The sequence below is a fragment of the Saimiri boliviensis genome, chromosome 16, assembly GCF_048565385.1.
Source record: "Saimiri boliviensis isolate mSaiBol1 chromosome 16, mSaiBol1.pri, whole genome shotgun sequence".
Lineage (NCBI taxonomy): Eukaryota > Metazoa > Chordata > Mammalia > Primates > Cebidae > Saimiri > Saimiri boliviensis.
In genome coordinates, this window is record NC_133464.1 from 86,531,430 (window position 1) to 86,550,945 (window position 19,516).

Consider the following 19,516-nt stretch of genomic DNA (forward strand, 5'->3'; position numbering starts at 1 on the left):
GTCTCTTCTTGAAAATGTAGAACATAATTATAAAAACTGTTTCCTTGTATTTTTCTACTCATCCTAACATCTTTCTATTTCTAGGTCGATGATATAGTTCGGTTTGTCCCCCCAAATCGGATATTGAAATGTAATCCCAGTATTGGAGATGAGGCCTGGTGAGAAGTGTTTGGGTCATGGGGGTGGATCCCTCATGGCTTGATGCTGTTCTTGTGATAGTGAGTTCTCATGACTGGTTGTTTAAAAGTGTGTAACACCTCTCCTCTCCACTTTCTCTCTCTTGCTCCTACTCTCACCATATGAGTTGCCTACTCCCCCTTCACCTTCAACCGAGACTGTCATCAGCTTCCCAGGGCCCTCACCAGAAGCCAAGCAGATGCCAGCACCATGCTTCCTGTATAGCCTGCACAACTATGAGCCAGATAAGCCTCATTTCTTCATAAGTCACAGTCTCAGGTATTTCTTTATAGCAATACAAGAATGGCCTAATAGAGTCAGGTTGAATGGACTGATTCTTTTTCTCCTTATTACAAGTTACATTTACCTGCCTCTTTGCATGTCTGGTGACTTTTGGTTGGATGCCAGACATTGTTTATCTTCTTGGGTGCTGGATTTTTTTATTCCTGTATCTATTACTGAGCTTTGCTCTGGGATGACCTTCTTAAATATAGTTTAATCCCTTTTGGTGTTTGTTTTAAAATATGTTAAATGGGGCTGGAAAAGTGTTTAGTCTAGGACTAATTGTTCTCCACAACTGTGGCAAAACCCTTCTCTGTACTCTACCCAGGTCTCTGTGAATCTTGAAGTTTTCTAGTCTGGCTGTAGGAACAGGCACTATTCCTGGCCCTTTGTAAGTGCCAAGCACTATAACCTCGCACGTTTAAGGGTGGTTCTTTCCCTGTCCTTAAGTAGCTTCCTGATACTCATGAACTAATCAGTACACAGCCCCTTTCTAGAGAGTTAATCAAATATATTTATAAATTGTTCATACATTCGCCACATGCTCCTTAATATAGTTCCTTGAGTGTGCTCAGAACCACTGGGTGTGGTTCCCAAATAAGATAGCCTCATGACAAGCTGTCACATGTTTCTGGGATAAAAACAGTCACGTAGGAATTTTGAATCTTAACTATTGTTCTGAACTAAAAATATAGAACTAATCATTATAAAACATGCCAAAAAGGTATGCTAAATTACTGCATATTGACTTTATGTATGTTTTATTTTTCAGATGCACAATTCAAAATCAAACCAAAAAGGAATTCTTTGGGGAACAATTTTAAGCACCCAGTTGAATGAGAAACAAAATATTTCCAAATGGCCTAGGTCTGTTATTTAAAGCGCTTACTTTAAAAAGACGGTCTCTACTTTAAGTCATATCCCAGTCCCTTTCCCCACAAGAAGTGATATTTTCCAGAAAGGAGACAAGAAAAAAAAAAGCTCATGAAAATTAGTTCACTTCACTTTTACAACAGACGTGCTAAAACCACATGGGTCAATATATATTCATATTGTACATGAAAACAAATTTTAATAATTCTGTTTTTACTTTAATAATCTTAGATCATAGTATTTATCAATAATTGCTTGCTGAATAAATTAATAAGTTTCAGTGAAAAGTTCCCTTCACTTGAATTTTGGTCAGGTTCTAGGCTATATGGGAATTACAGACATGTTGCAAAATCGTGGGTTTACCTAAGATTAAACCTCAACTATTAGCCAGTTTTTAAAGGGTTGTTGTTGTTTTTAAAAAAAAATAAAGCACCAAATATAATTTATGACTACAAAAATAACTTTTGTTATTCATAACTCAATATGTGCTATTTCTATTTTAATTATCCTATAAGCTGAGCTTCTGGTATTTGTAAAAATATATACGACCCAAGTGTCTATTAAAATCAGTTCACTAGGACATAAAACAACTAATTTGAGATGCACCTTGGCCATTTCAAGGTACTGATTCTTCTGAAACACATTTAGGACGACATGGAATACAGAATGGGGCCAAAACACAGAAATCTGCTTTTGGGCTCATGGATATGGACTAGAGATGACTAGAGCATATTTTCAGGCAGGTAAATTTATCCACTTCAACAGAAAGCATTGTTAATTCAGTACAACTCTTCTACCCAATAATCTGTATTTTAAAAGAAATAAGCATTTTGCATCTGGAACAAAATGAATTCTCTGAGATGAAAACAGAGAATTCAGCCTGCTTGCATAGGAAATATGCCAAGAGGAAGAAAGAGGAAGCGTACATTAGGCACAGTAGAGTCACTACAAAATGTTAAGTTGCTTCTTTGAAGCAAATAATCAGAAGAAATGCCCTGATTTCTAATTTTGTGCCCACTTGCCAAAGAGTCATTCATTACCCTCATCTATTTCCAAATGGCACTTCAGATGCTAGGTGAACGGCAGTATCATGGAAATATTTAGGCTTTACCTAACCAGTGTCAGTCATGAAGTATCTCCTAAAGGATGATGAGTTTCTTTGCTTGCCAAGATGCCCTGCTTTGAATACTGCTCTAATTCAATTTGCTCTTATTTCCTAAGCCAAATTTAAGATCATAAGACTCTTCTGAGAAAATCCTAAAGACCATCCGTCACACTCCATCACTTCTACTTATTCTGTAATATGCACCTAAACATGTCTACTCTTTAAACATGGGATAGGGAGGGCAGACCCAAGAGAGTAGGAATCGATGGTCCCCTCACAACGAGGAAAGGAAATCAAAGCAAGCCACAAGGAATCCAGAGACAGATGAATGACACATTTGTCATTCGGTGAAGATGAGCAAAACGAAAGGTTTCATCTCTCTAATCAAGATGTACAATTTCATCTTTCTGACATTAAAGCTATGACTACATATTAGATACCCATTAAAATTCTAGTGAAATGGATTCAATGGGAGGAGATGAGGCATCTTCCAAGCTTCATCAGTCCTTTTAGCCCAGTCAAGGATGTCTCCACTGAGCTCTCATACCCTTGAAAGTCATCACAAATTTACAACTGAAAAACTTGGAATTCCATTTCCTTTTCCCTTGAATTTTCCCAAGGAGGAGAAGTCAGGGAACAGGCTGGCCTACATTCTGTTTATTTCAAAAGAAACTCATTTTCTTCCAAGCAGTGGCTCATCTACCAAAACTATCTGTGTCATCAAATTTGAGGACATTCTTTCAATGCCTTCCTATAGAACTTGAATAGGGCTGCTTCAAACTGAGCTCTTACATATTAAGGTAAATTAAATACATAGTTGAAGAAGAGCAAAGTTCAGGAAAAATTGCCATGGTGTCCTAATTTGCTTTGGATGTGGGCATCCCAGTCCTACAGTTTTTTGAGCAGGTACCATGTGTCTATAGATTCATTGACATAGAACCCAGTTTGGTGTTTAAGTAACAAGATCGGAATGTTGTCTTATTTTTTACTGCTATGTCCCAGCCCTGTTTCATATTAGATAGCAGTTTCTCAATACAAGTTTATTCAAAGAATGAACTGGATATGTTAAAGATTGTAGTTTGCCTCTTTTATTTTCCTATATTTTAATTATTTTTAAACTACAGATTTTGCCTGTGGCATGAGGTAAATGAGAGAAGGATAAATAAAATAAGTAATGTTAATAAAAACATGTAGGGCACAATGGCACATGTTTGCAATTTGGGGAGACTAAGGCCGGCAGATTACTTGAGCCCAGGAGTTCGAGACCAGCCTGGCCCACATGATGAAACCCCGTCTCTACAAAAAAAAAAAAAAAAAAAAAAAAAAAAAAAAAAAAAATTAACTGGGTGTGGTGGTGCATGCCTGTAATCCCAGCTACTCAGAATGCTGAGGTGGGAGAAGCCCTTGAGCCTGGGAGATGGAAGTTGCAGTGAGTCGAGATCGTACTACTGCACTTCAGCCTGGGTGACAGAATGAGACCCTGCCTCAAAACATTAAATTAAAATAAAAATGAGTAGGAAAACCTTTCTCTGGAAAGAAATCAAGAGCAACGCAAGAACATTCTGAACAAGACCACAGGTGAGCCCAGGGCAACCGAGCTGATCTGATGCAAAGACTGTGGTTCTGATCATCTCCCCATGCCCCCACACAAGGCAGAGGAAACCCTGCAAGACCAAAGCTGGTCCATCAGCCAGCACTTTCCACCTCAGGCTGTCTACATCTGACATTAGGCTCAGACACAGTTATCTGGGAAACATCAGTCAAAGAGAGAATGAGCCCAAATTCACAAGGGACACATATAGAACACCAGACAATCTATAGCTCTCTTCTCCATAACACTTCTCATCCTTTGCATTTCACCATAATCATCACAATCCTGGACCCTCATAAGTCCAGATTGTGTGCAGCTCACTTTCCACAGCTCCCAGCACCTTCCTTATCCCAGGATTCATCACAATGCACCACGATGTCTGTTTGTCTAAACTCTATGTGCCACCAGTGACGTGTCTGCCTTTTTCATCCTGACTCCAGCTCCACATAATAAAATGAAGGACGGAGGGAAGGGAGTGAGAAGGAAAATAAGCAGGCATGCAAGAGGGAGGATGAGTGTGGTCAACCACAGAGCAAGGGGACATCTGGAGGATTGCTTCCCTCTGAAACAGGAGTTGTGATTCTAATGTCTTCCCAGCCTAGGAAGAGCTCTCTTATTAGTAAGTGGTAAAAAACTGAAATCTCACCAGGCTGCAACCCTGTGCCCGTGCATACGCTAGGAGCCAGAGACAACAGCCAGGAGGAACTTACAGAATGTTTCGCAACATCATAAGGAGAAAGCCTGCATGAGTGTTTCCAAAAATAAATTTCTCCAAGCTGGGCCATGAACGTTGTCAATAATGCCTGCCCTTCCCCCGTGCGAGGAGGGCAGCCGGTTGCTCAGCTCTGAACGCTCTCATACGCAACTTTTTCTTTTAACTCCTTAGCTCCTGGTATCAGATTTTCCTAAGTCTACTAATATCAATGGCAATCATAACCAAAACAGCATCGCTAGAAGGACCTTCATCGGGGGACAGAAAAAAAAAAAATAGCAAGAGCCAGTTACAGGCACAGCTTGCCAAAGGCTATTCAGATATCCAGTTATGCGTACAAATTTTGTAATTAAAATTAAAATTTTAAAAACTTTTTCTAATATGTAAGCTGGAAGACGGTTGAAGAATAATGAGAATTTAAGTAAGAATTTTCTTTTCCTATTAACCCAAACGGCAAAAAGGCCTCGTAACTGGCTGACCGAAGAGCCAGATGTCTATCTAGCAACCTGGTGACTAAGCTGGTGGAGAATACACATTAAGAATATCCATTTTCAATTTATTCCAAAAGAAAATTATCAAAGTGTCTAGTTCTTATTTCTACGTGTTCCTCTCTGATGAAGAAAGGCTACATCAACATTTTTTTCTAAAGACCTAAGAGCAACGATCGAGGCACGCTGCAAGTAAAGGTACAAATCACACTTTGAGCCATTTATTCACACATTTGTGACCAAACCATCTGTGGCCAGGGTCCGTGCTGCAAACCTGAAGCCCTGAATTCTGGACTGTGTACTAAAGAACAGACACAATTTATTGTTATAATTCCTCCCCATTCTGCTTTTAAGAATAAAATATAAATTTTAAAATGTGAAATGTCTATGGATACATGTGGGTGTCATAGATCATGTAGACCACATGAATACACATGTACATTTGAGAGGGGCTCGGCGGCTAATATTTCTTTCAAATTCATCTGGCATACTCCTCCACCCCCACCATTTCACTGCTTTTTCGTGCAAGTGACCACAAACAGTGGATCTAAATTTGGCACATTTCAAGGTCAAGTGATGCAGCAAACAGAATCTGAACTCAAACAATATGCCTTTGTCCATTCACCCATCCATGTAAATGTGCACACACACTTAGCTTCGCCTGCTCCAAGTTCATAAATCTTCATCCCAGAACATTACTTGCTTCTTCATCGAACGCTTACAGAAAGAAGACATCTGGATATGTTTGTTCCTTCCCTTCCATCCCCCATAACCCTCACCCCCCTCAACACACAGCACAGCTGTAAGAGCAAGGAGAATATGCTTTTTAAATTCCATTGGCTCAGGTAGGCACCGAATCTGAAGCAGCTCCAAAATGGACATCAAGTAAAAAAATACCAGTTTTCAAAAGTCTGTAATTATGTATTTACACAAATTACATAATCCTATATGTATTTACGTACAATTACAGATTATCAAGTAAATAACACAAGGTTGTAGTGTTAATGAGATGAAATCGAATCAAAACACCGGAAAGAAGTCACTTGTTTATCTACAAAACAGGACCTGGCAGGGCAGGTTCCCCAGCACTGACCTGGCATGTCCTTCAACACTACTCGGGGACATTCGCATGACAGATGGGAAGGCTGTTCAGTCCGTGCTCAGTAAGTCTTTGACCATGGTGCAAGTGTTGGCACCAAAAAGACAATGGTTTGGCTATCTGAGCGTCTGTGAAACCGGAACCCCCCCATTCCACAATGGCTCAGGGCCGCCATTCACTGGGCTTTGGGTCTCTTAACACAAGAACTGGATGTAAACCCAAGAGCTGGGGATGACTCACTCTACTGCCCAACAGACAATGCCCACGCCGAAAACCTGAGCCATCCACTCTCCCAGAACGCCTATTTACATAAATTGCATGAGTCAAAATTTATTTATTTACAGACCATTACAGTTTATTGTATCAATTGCCAAAAGCATGTAACAGTTTGCTTTTCTTAAAAAAAAAAAAAAAAAAAAAAAAAAAAGTATCAAAAGAAAATTAACTCCAAAAGTAGACATTAAAGTAGCATGTTCTAGGAATGCATGAAGATTTTAGTGTTTTTCACAATTTTCTTTCTGTTAGGTTGATTAAGGTCTCATGCTACTTTAAGACTACTTTTAGCAGTGGCCTAAAATCAATTTTTTCAGTGCTAAATAGTATACCTATGACATCCTAGAAACTTGATTCCTCCCTGTGGTCAAATGTTTAATATTTTTATTCAAAAAAAATGTCTTTTGGAAAAACAAAGCCTGAATATGTGCACATTTTAGCAGCAGCAAAGGGTTAAATAATAAATAAGAATACTACTTCTTGGAATTAAATGCAGTTTCTGTTTAGAAAGGAAAAAAAAAGAAAAGAAATGAAGAGGACATTCTGAGCTTTATCATAAATCAACTATTTTACATTGCTTCTGTCCCCTTCCCCAAAAATACCTCTTAATTCCAAATATTAGGCTTAGATTTTCCTTAATGCATATCAGCAGGAGGGTATTGCCATGTACCCCAAGTTGGACCACAGAAAGGCAAGACATCGTCACGACAATGAGTCATGCGCTTCTAGCTCATGACAGCTGTCACTCACCAGTGACACACTTTTTATTTTTCATAGAGAATGTGCATCAGAGCAAAACAGTTTGAATATTAAATTTTTAAATTAGTTCCATAAATCCCAACACATGTTTAAACTGTCACTTTCCACTTCTCAACACCAGCGGCTAGAAAGTGTCATGTGTAGATGAGAATTTGTTATAAATTCCTTTTTTCTTAAATATTGCTTTAAGAATTTGGCTCTTTTCTCCTTAGTATATAGTAAGAAATAGTCTCGCTTGCCCAAGGGCAAGTTCCAAAATTATTGCTACTAAAGAAATATGTATTCTTATGCTTTTCAGCATAAAATGTTATAAAAGCCTTGTAAAAGATATTCTACATAGTAACATCCCCTCTAAAAAAATTGAGTGATTGTGGAGACCATTTTAAAAAACAAAACACAGTCAACAAGTATAATACTTTTCCCCTCATGGTCATTATTGATAACGATTTATTAGTTTCATTTTGCAAGTTTTACTAAGGGTGCTATTACCACGTAATTATGACAGTTCATACTGAAACCCATTTGCTCTAAAAGATGTTACAATGACCCCTATGATACTTCTACAATTTCATATTTGATAGCCAAGTGAACCAAAAAAAAGTTTACAAGAATGATCCTGTTAATGTGATTCTTATGTCTTAAGAAAAAAAATAGTCTGTGCTACATACTTTTTTTTTCCTTTTTTAAGAATTCTAAATCAATACCATGTTTGATGTTAATACTGTCATTCTGGAGATCAGCTAAAATAAAAGCATAGTTATCATTTAGCTTTGGTATATTCTGCGATAGATTTAAACAAGTAAGACATATACCAACCCTCATATTTTCCAACCATGAAGTTACAATAGTGGAGTCACTTATGAGAGAGGAAATATTACAGACACAGAATCCAAGTTTGAGACCCAGTTTATCTTTAATCCTCTGGGAGAAGCTATGAAACAAGCAGTCTGAAGAGTGAATACTCAGTGTCATGAGCGATGTGCATAAGTTTACAATAATACGGGCACAAAAGAGATTGTCGCCTTTAGTACATCAGGGTCATTAGAATTTCTCATATCCATGCACCGTTATATCTACTTGCATGAATTTACCGCAGGTTCATAGCGGACTTTGCCATTTAATGCTTACAGAGCCTAAAGCTTCCAAAATGCCTATCTGGCCTGTACATATTTCATTAAAAATAAACTCTATATAATAAATAAATATATAAAATAAATAAAATGTTGCCTTTGGAATTTCTATAAATAAATTTAATTTTTTTGTGGGTTTTTTTTTTGTTTGTTTTTTTGTTTTTTGTTTTTTGTTTTTTGTTTTTTACTAAGAGGTCTTTGCTTTTAAGTTCACTGGGATGATACCAGTGAGAATTAACTGAAAAAGTCTTTGAAGTAAGACTGCACCCTCGCGCAGGCCACCAGCCAGAATCCTGATGAGTCGAAGTATGGCAGCTGTGCCGATATAAGATGAAGTACAACTGATCAGAAATGTAAAAGCGTGTCTATTTCCAGCATGCATCAGGCCGCAGTCCTCGCGCTCTCGCTCCGCCCGTGTCTCCCGCTACTCTCTCTCTCTCTCTCTCTCTCTCTCTCACACACACACACACACACACACTCTCTCTCTCCTAGCGCTCACTCTCTCTCTCGATAAATCAAGCAAGTGGCCCTAGGCAGTCCTCCAGGAGGAGGAGCCTTTAAGTGCAGAACAAAATCAGCATGTTCCCATCCAAGCCTCCATCATACATTATGCATGCGACAAATTTTGGCAACAGTGGAGCTGATGTGATGACACAGCTAATCAATAAAGAACCCACCGCGTGAAACCTTTATAGTGGTTACTTTTTTAAGGGCTCAAGTGAAGAAATTGTCTTTGTCAACTTTGGCTTAGAATATCCTTATATAGTTCAGGTACTTTGTCGGGGTCCACTGGTCTAGGTAAAAAATGTGTGAATTTCTGGTGCCGCTTAGTCCTAGTCCCTTCTCTCGGAGTCCCGTCTTTATTTAATGCAACATAGTATCGCCTTCCAGTGTCCACGTGCTTATATATGTTTGATGAGTAGGTATTATACCAGTTTTCTTCAAACTGTTCTCTGAATACACACTCTTGGGTTAGTTTTTCCTGTGAAAAAAAAAGAGGGAGAATATTAGGAAAAATAGCTAACGCATTCTGGGCTTAATACGTAGCTGACGGATATGTGCAGCAAACCACCTTGGCACACGGTTTGCCTATTTAACAAACTGCACATCCTGCACATGTACCCCAGAACTAAAAACTAAAATTAATTTTTTATTTTTTGAGATGCAGTTTCGCTCTTGTTACCCAGGCTGGAGTGCAATGGCTCGATCTCGGCTCACCGCAACCTCCGCCTCCTGGGTTCAGGCAATTCTCCTGCCTCAGCCTCCTGAGTAGCTGGGATGACAGGCACGTGCCACCATGCCCAGCTAATTTTTTGTATTTTTAGTAGAGACGGGGTTTCACCATGTTGACCAGGATGGTCTCGATCTCTTGACCTCGTGATCCACCCGCCTCGGCCTCCCAAAGTGCTGGGATTACAGGCTTGAGCCATCGCACCCGGCCCTAAAATTAAAATGTTTTAAAACGTAAATAAACGTTGCAAAATTAGCTACTTTCAATATTAAAAGTAATATTTCATTGCTACACCATAGAACCTCCATGAGAAAATAATGATGTTTCAGCTCATTTCAACCATTTTAACATATTTTGCAAAAACTGCCTAACCCTACAAATTTAACTACATTCGAATTTCTGACTCATAATGAATAAAGCGCAAAAGAGTCTACATGTTTTCTAGTTGAACTCTTGCACATACAAATCATTTAAATGAGTCAAATGCAAAGAACAACTAACGTGACAGGTTTTTCCTATTTTTCCCAGAGCGGCCATGTGGCGGCCATGCTGGGAGGGAGGGCCTGTGGCTGTGCCTAGGCTCAGATAACGGCTTTGTCCTTAACACCAGCATATTTTGTATAAAGTACTTGCTGTGGAGACCAACATTAACAATATGACCAGTGACGTCAGATATTTTCTGCCCTTTTTAGCAGCAGCATTTACTTACTACTCTCTGAGAGTGGTTCTTAAACTTCACTCAGTACGTAGCAGAATCACCTGAGAAGCCTTTTCAAGATGCAGCTTTCTGAGCCCCAACCCTTTAAAACTCTGATTCAGCAGTTCTCAAAATATGCATTTTTCACAGGCCCGTGGGAGAATTCTAAATGCAGAATTCTAATTTTCAATCTATATTTTAAAACATGATGCTTCTATCATGACTGAGTGAGTCTTCCTGAACCCGAAATAAAAACAAATATTCTAGCCTTCCTTTTCTTTGCATGTAGATAGGAGAAGAGACCCCTAACTAAAAAAACTACATTCTCAGCTTCACAGATCCCTGAACCAGATCAGAAAGGTTCTGCATCTTCCTAGAAGGACTGCAACTCCTCTCCACTTGAGCTTTATGAAAGCTGAGGTCCAGCTGAAGCCACAACCTAGGGCTCCTGGGGCTGCAATACTCACTGGCAGTAACAAATAAAAATAACCCACACACACCACATCCCAAAGCCATGAACACGCCCTAGACAAAAATGTGTGCATCGAAGCCGGCCCCTAGAGAAACAAAGTGACAGGACTTACTGGTCACCTTCCTCTTCTCACCGTTCAACTGAAACTTTTAAAATCAATATATTAAGTGTTTAAAACAGTAAACACTACAATAGCTTGTTAGAAGTAGTTTCTTTTCTCTTACCTACGTGGCGCCTTATATAAATAAGAACACAAATAAGCAAATACAGATAAGGGCGTTCATTTCTGTCCTTCAGACCCAGGGGACAGACAGTAAACTTTATATATCAGCACAATACAGACGTTCTCTTTTCATGTACGGAGTTAAGGACAATTTAACACAATGAATTCATAGATATCAGTTAGGTAGAACCCATCAGCCCCAACTCCTTGCAGAGTGAGTCAGAAGAGCAAAGGAGCAGACAAAGGGAGAGAATTTGACAAAATCGATCAATAGTCTGTCGTGAGGCCACCTTTTCTATAACCCTTCTCTAATCCAAAGGCTCAAACCATACTCAAGAGCTCATGAGGGCTGGCACTTCCTAACAGGCGCTCTTCTATGTGTTCAGAAGCACCGAGTAGGTTTTTAACAAAATACTATCACACTGGACAAATTTTGCTAAGTAGGCTGAAATGGGGGAAAGCAGAAAGGAAAAACAATACATCAGGCAAGGACAAAAAGGATGGGAAAACTTTAGACTTCTGGTGCTGGGTTCATAAGGACAGAATGAATTGCAGAAACCGAGCTCCACCCCAAACTGAACTACTCCCATCTGAGGGTGGCCGGGAGAAGCAGCTCTACCCCACAGGAGGGACGCGCAGGAGAGAGGCACTCCTGTACCCTCCTCTGCATGTGGGCCCAGAGGGGTGCTCTTCTGGGGAAACTTAACCTCCTCCTAGGCTGAGGAGATCAGGCTGAATGAGTGAATGTGACTTCTCTCTCATCTCTACTGAAACTGATAAAAGTTTAAGTGTGTTAAAGACATTAATGGCTATTTTAGTCTTACTTTCAATTGCATAATAGTCTCCTCACAGGCAAGATCATTCCTAGCTAAGAATAGCTGGTTTCAGTTTGCTGTAATTAAGTGAAATTTCTAAACAAATTATGTGCATTTATTTTATCATTAATAAAACAGACCAAAAGATGGGATTGGATGAGCCTTTAGTTCTAGAAGGGACCAAAAAAAAAACTAATTCAAAGTAAGCTGTCTTTTTTGCATCAGGAAATCACATCACCTATAAACACTATGAAATTAAACTTTATTTTTAAAATGTAGAACAGTTTCTCCCCCTTTTTGAGCAATGAGTGAGGTGCTACCTTATATTTCCTCTGCATACCCAGCATACCCATAGCACAATGTTTTTTCTTGGATCAGAAATAGATACACAAAAATCCCAGCAGAATATAATGAGTTTATGTGACAGGAAAGTCTGACTTTGGAGTCAGAAGCCTGGTCCTATCCCAGCTTCACCCATCACTAGCTGCAGGGCTTTACAACTGGTTCTCTCACCTCTCCAAGTCTCAGGAACCTCATCTTTAAACAGGTTAGTGATAAGTGTCTTGAGACAGGGTTGTGACAGAGATCCAGTCAGAGAACAGTGCTGAACACGGAGGAAGCTCCCAGTCAACAACAGTGTTCTTAATACCATGTTAACGTCTTAACATCTTAGAACCTGGTACCAGTACCATGCTGTTTTGATTACTGTAGCCTTGTAGTATAGTTTGAAGTCCAGCAGTGTGATGCCTCCGGCTTTGACCAAAACAGAGACACAGACCAACAGAACAACAGAACACAGACCCCAGAAGAAACAGCACACATCTACAACCGTCTGATCTTTGACAAACCTGACAAAAACAAGCAATGGAGAAAGAACCCCATGTTTAATAAATGGTGTTGGGAAAACTGGTTAGCAATGTGCAGAAAGCAGAAACTGGACCCCTACCTGTCACCTTACACTAAAATTAACTCCAGATGGATCAAATATTTAAACATAAAACCTAACACCACAAAAACACTAGAAGAAAATGGACATAGACATAGGCAAGGACTTCATGACTAAAACACCAAAAGCAATGGCAATAAAAGCCAGGATAGGTAAATGGGACCTAATTAAACTCCAGAGCTTCTGCACAGCAAAAGAAACCATCATTAGAGTGAATCAGCAACCAACAGAATGGGAAAAAATTTTTGCAATCTACCCATCTGACAAAGGGCTAATATCCAGAATCTACAAAGAACTAAAACAGATCTACAAGAAAAAAACAAACAACCTCATACAAAAGTGGGTGAAAGATATGAACAGACACTTTTCAAAAGAGGACATATATGAGGCCAACAAACATATGAAAAAATGCTCATCATCACTGGTCATTAGAGAAATGCAAATCAAAACCACATGGAGATACCATCTCATGCCAGTTAGAATGGCGATCATTTAAAAGTCAGGAGCCAACAGATGCCGGAGAGAATGTGGAGAAACAGGAACGCTCTTACACAGTTGGTGGGAGTGTAAATTAGTTCAACCATTCACACTGGAAGACAGTGTGGCGATTTCTCAAGGATCCAGAAATAGAAATTCCATTTGACCCAGCAGTGCCATTACAGGGTATATATCCAAAGGATTATAAATCATTCTACTATAAAGACCCACACACACGTTTGTTCATTGCAGCCCTGTGTACAATAGCAAAGACCTGGAACCAACCCAAATGCCCATCAATGATAGACTGGACAAAGAAAATGTGGCACATATACACCATGGAATACTACGTAGTCATAAAAAAACGATGAGTTCGAGTCCTTTGTAGGCACTTGGATGAATCTGGAAACCATCATTCTCAGCAAACTGACCCAAGAACAGAAAGCCAAACACCATATGTTCTCGCTCACAGGTGGGTGTTGAACAATGAGAACACGTGGACTCAGGGAGAGAGCATCACACACAGGGAACAGTTTGGCGGGAAGGGGAGAGATATCAGACAGTGGGAAGGCAGGGGAGGGAGGGGAGGGATAACATGGGGAGAAATGCCAGATACAGTATGCATCTAAAGTAAAATAAATAAATTAATTTAAATTAAAATTAAAAAGAAAAGAACCTGAATACACATTAGAAAACAGCGAATGCAACTTTTCCAGTTAAATACATGGGACAGCAAGACCCAGACGTGAAGCAATTTGCGCCTGGTCTGTGCCACAGGATCTTGTTATTATGTAATGAAGCCATCAGAGCAAGAACTTCCCAGGAGCCCTAGCACAGCCACCACTCTTGGGACCAGGCCTTTCCAGTTTCCACTCTTCACTGATGAGGCGGTATGATGCCCGCAGCACCACTCTTCCGGTGACACGTGCCATTTCTCTCGGGGAAGGTATTGGGGAGGGTCGCAGAAGTAAAGGCTAGAGTTTGCAGGCTATGCTCAGCAATTCAGTGAAGCACCTCTTCTCAAGTCCTATGTGTCTCTCTACTTCAAAAGGTAATTTTTTTAATAATTCTATTCATTTTCAGGAGACTAGGTGGAGACGGAAGGAAAACAGCAATCATGAACAAAATTCCGCAGTGGTAGAGGTATCACTAAGAATAAAACGTGAAATAGTTTTCAGTGCTTAAGGAAAGATTCTCATTTTATACTTTTTTAAAGAATATGAAAAATCCCGGCCAGGCGCGGTGGCTCAAGCCTGTAATCCCAGCACTTTGGGAGGCCGAGGCGGGTGGATCACAAGGTCGAGAGATCGAGACCAACCTGGTCAACATGGTGAAACCCCGTCTCTACTAAAAGTACAAAAAATTAGCTGGGCATGGTGGCGCGTGCCTATAATCCCAGCTACTCAGGAGGCTGAGGCAGGAGAATTGCTTGAACCCAGGAGGCGGAGGTTGCGGTGAGCCGAGATCGCGCCATTGCACTCCAGCCTGGGTAACAAGAGCGAAACTCCGTCTCAAAAAAAAAAAAAAAAAAAAAAAAAAAAAAAAAAAAAAGAATATGAAAAATCTCCTTTTTAAAAAAGTAAATATACTAAGAAATTGAACTGACCTTTTCACTGCCAGTTAACACTGCCCTATTTCCCTAACAGGCTATTCCAGCACCGTTCACACACACATAACTTAGAAAATAAAGCGAATTATTCAATTTAAACAGTATAATTGGCCAGGCACAGTGGTTCGTGCCTATAAATCCAGCACTTTGGGAGCCCAGGCAGAAAGATCACTTGAGGCCAGGGGTTCAAGACCAGCCTGGGAAACATAGTCAGACCCATCTCTACAAAACATAAAAAATTAGCTTGGCATGGTGGTGCACACCTGTAGTCCAAGCTACACAGGAGTCTAAGGCAGGAGGATCGCTTGAGTCGAGGCTGCAATGAGCCATGACTGTGACACTGCACTACAGCCTGGGCAACAGAGTGAGACCCTGTCTCTAAAAACCAAAAGCAAACAAACAAAAGAAAAACAGTATAATCTATAGCCAGCATTTTTCGTGATGGTTGAGTCCAATGCCAGTTGTCTCATATACAAGAGGGTTATATAACTTCAGCCAACAAGTTAAATGAGATTGTGCAAACATGACATTGCAAAATCACCGGTACATTTCAGCTCCTGCAACTACACCAATTACGCCACACAGATCAGCTTAGATCCCTTAAAAATCAAAATTATCACGAAAAGCTAAAGATTGTGTTACGCATCTAAATCATACATATGTGTTTAAATAATTTCTTCCTCTTATTGGGGATTATGCCCATGTGTGATTTTTATTTTAGAGTAGCAAGATTTACAGAAGTAATCTCTTTATGATCACACTTCAGTACGTAGTGATACGATATTTAGTCGAGGTGAAAATATTTATGTTATATATTTCTACTCCAAAATTATTTTTCTAAATAAAAAATAAGTCAATAAATGCAAATTTGGATAGCAAAAAATATTAACCTACATTCTTATACAAATCTGGGAATAAAGGGAAGGGGTGGGGGAGGGAGTGTCTGCCTTCAAATAAACTATACACTCTAGAATTATAGAACTCAGATGTTTTAAAACTCACCACATGTTTCTAATGCAGACAGTTTATAGAGTATTCCACTATAAAGTGATCAATTCTTGTTTTATTGTATTTCCATGTTTTAATTTTTTTTTAGATTATTTAACTACAGCTGTTTATGGCATACCTATCTTTGAACTGTTGGATTATATCACTAGGCTTGGGTGGAGAATGTGGATTTGATTCAAAAGTCTACTAAAGTCCATGCTTTGGAACAAAATCTGGTGACTGTTAGCAACTATGGAAACATCTTTTCATTTTTTATCATCAAATTCCAAGCAGTGGGAAAAACTGAAATTAAAACTTCAAAACTCTTACCAATCCCATTAAAAACAAAAGTACGAGATAATAATGTGAAAATTATAGTACAGTCCAGAGAATGCTTAGGAATGTTATAATACATAAACTTATACAGACACTATTTTAAAATATTAGACAATTTGAAAATGTGTAATCCACGTGGGCAACATTACGCTGGATTCGTATCTCCGCCCACTTAAAAAATGAAGTCAGAGTTGTTTCAAAAGTCAAGACTTAGTAATAGTTATTATTGAAAACGTATAGACTTCTGTCATGCTGTTATTTTAAAACATAATTTCCATATTAACAAACATATGGTGTCGCTTTGTCCACATGGTTGCATTTACTCTACTCAATGGACCACTTAGACTACTTGCTGCTATGTTATAAACTACTACAGCATGTCAACTTATGATCAGCAACTGTACAGACACTGACTTCTCTGCAGAGGTCCCAAATATGTCTTAAGTTAATGACTTCAGTGTAATCGTTCATTCTCATATCTATGTTTATTACAGTCATGATATTTAAACCTCCCTTAACCACAATTACTCTACTCATACAGATGTACTCGTCCTCATTAATAATCTAGCAGTAAAGCCTTAATGAGAGTTATTGCAAGGATCAGGGTGATTAAATATCATGACTAAAAGACCATTAATAAGAAGCCAGGTCTTTCCATTCTACTCTCATGGGAGAAGTCCCCAAGTAGACAGAAAGCAACAAACACAGAGGGATTAAGCAAGAGGGCACTACTTATTTTATTAGAAGCTCCGACCCAGACCCAACCAAACGTGGCTCACCTTAAGCCCCATTTTCCAAAACCTCTAAATTCCCCAGTATTTCAGATGTGCCTGCTTTTATATAAAATATTATATAAAAATACCAAAATTAGCCACATTTCTGGCCATCAAAATTGCCACCAGAATTGTGGGAACAACTGAATCAGTTGTGTCTGGTCCGCATAAACAAAATGCACCAAGTAGGTAGATCATTTTTCATTTTGTCTCATCAGAGTATACAGGAAACTAAGAATTCCTAAATTCTCTCCACTCTTCCTCCACCTAAAATAAGAAAGGAAAAAGTAAACAGAAAAGACCTTTGCCCAGAAGCTGCTTACGTCAGTATTTGGGAACTCAGCAATAGGGGGTCCCAGTGTGAATCTAATCACATATACACAAATACACACACACATACACACACACACACACACATGTGCACAAACACACACGCACATCTTCAGTGCTGCATGCTCACCAACCATGTGGTACTTGGTCTGCTGCTAAGGACAGAACGTGCCAAATGTACCACAGGACAAACTAGACCATTGAGAGATCTTCCTTGGAAGCTGCCTATAAAAATGAATGTTTGTTTAGCAAATAATATTAGCTCATAAACTTTTAACACATGTTCAGAGGTGTATTCCCACAGGGAAAAGAAAGTCTTGCTCAGAGAAGAACAGAATTCAAACTTTCAAAGTTCAATGTTTACTTTGAAAAGTATTTTTGCTCGTGTTAATGTTTAGCCAATGTACATTTAACCGTTCAATAAACAAATCTATAGGAAAAATTCATTGAATTTCAAATCTTATACCAAGTTGAAAAAAAAAAAATCACATGTAACATTTTTCCTCCACAGACTAGTATCTGGTAAGAGTAGTAATGTAATTCAACGACCACTTAACATGCACATCAAAGATACGCAAAAACTGAAAATACTTCAAATTAAATATTACTCAGTAAAAACTGAGAGTAGAGCGCCCTTGAAGGATCAGATTGGCAGACAACGGAGGAGAAACGGAAAGCTAAAAGGCTGAGCGGTAAAATTGCACAAACAAGGATTCGAGAAAGACGTTCTACAAAGACAGCTGACTCCGTCTGCCTTGTTTCCATGATAATCATGGGAGATATTGGACGGAGCAGAATTTTTTTAATGTACCAGACCTTCTATGATAGAGAAAGCAGACTAAATTCACCACATGATTTTTAGAAATAAAAAAACAGAAAATGACAGATTAACGAATATAATGGAAGTATATGCTCAAAGACAAATTTTGAAGAAGTAAAAGATGTGCAGAATGTCCCTAGTAGAGGCATGCTGACCTTCTAGGAAAACGCACACATAATCCAGTAACTGTGGATGAGTCGATTAACAGTTCCGGGGCTCCATTTTCTCCTCTGTAAAAATGAAGACTAAGATTTCCAAGGTCCCTTTAAGTCTAAGATTCTAGTGATTCAGTTTTGGAAACATCAAAACCAAAGTTATCCACAGTAACTCTGGAAGGACATATTGAACAGGAAATAAAAAAAAAAAAAAAAGACAGCAGTGCAATTGGAAAATAGAGAAATAAACCCAATGAAATGGGCTGTATCACTTTCCCACTGCAGGAGGAGTGCGGAGAGCATGGGAAACACAGACTGAGTTCAGCTCTCAGAAATCGGCAGAGAATGAGATGCTGATTCCAGGAGGAAAGGGCAGGGGAGGAGACAGTCACTTTGGCCTGAGAACCTCTCCTTCTCTTCCCTGGGAGACCGTCGGGGGGATACAGTCCTCGAAGGCATCGCTACTTCCTTGCGCTTTGGGGACTGCCACATCCTCTTCCCAACGTTGGCCTCAATAAACATGGCTTGTTCATGAACTTTCTGCCTGATCAACAAACCCTGCATCATGAACTGCCCAAAGAGAACTTACTGAGAAGAAAAGCCAAATCCCATCAAAGTTAGCAATCTCGGGCCGGGCGCGGTGGCTCACGCCTGTAATCCCAGCACTTTGGGAGGCCGAGGCAGGCGGATCACAAGGTCAAGAGATTGAGACCATCCTGATCAACATGGTGAAACCCCGTCTCTACTGAAAAATACCAAAATTAGCCAGGCGCGGTGGCTCACACCTGTAATCCCAGCCCTTTGGAGGCCAAGGTGGGCGGATCACGAGGTCAAGAGATCAAGACCATATTGACCAACATGGTGAAACCCCATCTCTACCAAAATTAGCCAGGTGTAGTGGCACACGCCTGTAGTCCCAGCTGCTCGGGAGGCTGAGGCAGAAGAACTGCTTGAACCCAGGAGGCGGAGGTTGCAGTGAGCCAAGATCATGCCACTGCACTCCAGCCTGGCGCCTGGTGACAGAGTAAGACTCTGTCCCAAAAAAAAAAAAAAAGTTAGCAATGTCATAGGACACTCAAATCTGGAGGAGCAGCTGGGCATGAGCACAAGGCAGAGAAAATGCAGCCCAAAGATCAATGAAGCCAGGGATCCCTGG

At 39.7% G+C, this 19,516-nt stretch overlaps 1 protein-coding gene across 1 annotated transcript in view; it reads right to left on the reverse strand.

Moving 5' to 3' along the window:
• Positions 1-1,203: 1,203 nt before the first annotated feature.
• The window catches only part of FGF9 (fibroblast growth factor 9), a 40,849-nt gene continuing 22,536 nt past the window's right edge, over positions 1,204-19,516 (reverse strand). The window contains exon 3 of the mRNA XM_003919757.4: positions 1,204-9,471. Within this exon, the coding sequence (XP_003919806.1) occupies positions 9,226-9,471 (246 nt within the window). The 3' untranslated portion in view covers positions 1,204-9,225. The remainder of the gene's footprint in view (positions 9,472-19,516) is intronic.